The 924-nt window shown below is 76.1% G+C and overlaps 1 protein-coding gene across 3 annotated transcripts in view; it reads right to left on the minus strand.

The window, feature by feature from the left end:
- UBE3C (ubiquitin protein ligase E3C) overlaps positions 1-575 on the minus strand; it is a 98,474-nt gene extending 97,899 nt beyond the window's left edge. For all 3 annotated transcript variants that reach the window (XM_029920934.1, XM_029920924.1, XM_029920928.1), the window contains exon 1: positions 104-575. In XM_029920934.1, coding sequence (XP_029776794.1) covers positions 104-169 — 66 coding nt within the window. In that variant the 5' untranslated portion in view covers positions 170-575. The remainder of the gene's footprint in view (positions 1-103) is intronic.
- Positions 576-924: the final 349 nt, after the last annotated feature.

Here is a 924-nt window from a genome sequence, read left to right on the forward strand (position 1 = left end):
GGCCCCGCCGCCCCCGCCCGCCCGCCTGCGGGGCCCGGATCCCCGACGCAGGCCGCCGGCCCGGGAGGGCCCGAGACGCCGCAGACGCACAGGCCGCTCTTACCTTCCTACTGGCGCCTCCGAGGGACACCTTGGGCCTCGTTTTGAAATCCCCTTCAAAACTAAACATCTTTACAGCTTATCCCATCTGGGAGGAGCCCCCGACCCTGAGAGCAGCGGAGCGGGCGGGGCGGGCTGCCGGGGGGAGGGGCCTCCTACGGGGAGGGGTCTCCGAGGGGAGGGGCCTCCCGCGGGGAGGGGTCTCCAGAGAGGAGGGGTCGCCTGCCGGGAGGACTACGCCGCAGCGGGGAGCGACTCCGAGCCCGAGCCCGAGCCCGCCTTGGGGGCTCTGCCCGCCCGGCCTGCCCTCGGGTGGGGGAGGCGGCGACACTGGGGGGCGGCTCCTCCTCACCTCCCCCCTCATCCACGCCTCCCCACTACTCCGGCCGAGGCCGAGGGCGCCGGCAGGGCCGCGGACCCCGCACTTGCACCGGGAGCAGCCGCCGGGAGGAAAGATGGCCGCCGACCGGGTTTGGCGTGCGCGGCCCCGCCTGCGTGCGCGCGCCCGACGCAGACGCTGAGGCCCTCCGCCCCACGGGCCGACAGCGCGCGCGCCCCCGCCGTCGACGCCGCGGCGCTGAGAGCCAGCAGCGTGTGCGCGCCCGTCGCCGGTGCGCTGGAGCGTGGGGAGGTGCCGCGGTGACCTGGCTCTGCGGCGGGGGCGCGTAGGGGAGGGGTGGGGCGGGGCCGGGGGCGGGGCGGGGATGGGCGGTCCCGTGCCAGAAGCGCTCCCAGGGCAGATGCAGGGGGTCGGTGGGCGTCTGAACGTGGCGCTGGTGCTTTGTGCACCTTGACGGGAAGCGGGCTGGTGGCTTTCGGTCTGAG

The sequence above is a fragment of the Suricata suricatta genome, chromosome 2, assembly GCF_006229205.1.
Source record: "Suricata suricatta isolate VVHF042 chromosome 2, meerkat_22Aug2017_6uvM2_HiC, whole genome shotgun sequence".
Classification (NCBI taxonomy): Eukaryota; Metazoa; Chordata; class Mammalia; order Carnivora; family Herpestidae; genus Suricata; species Suricata suricatta.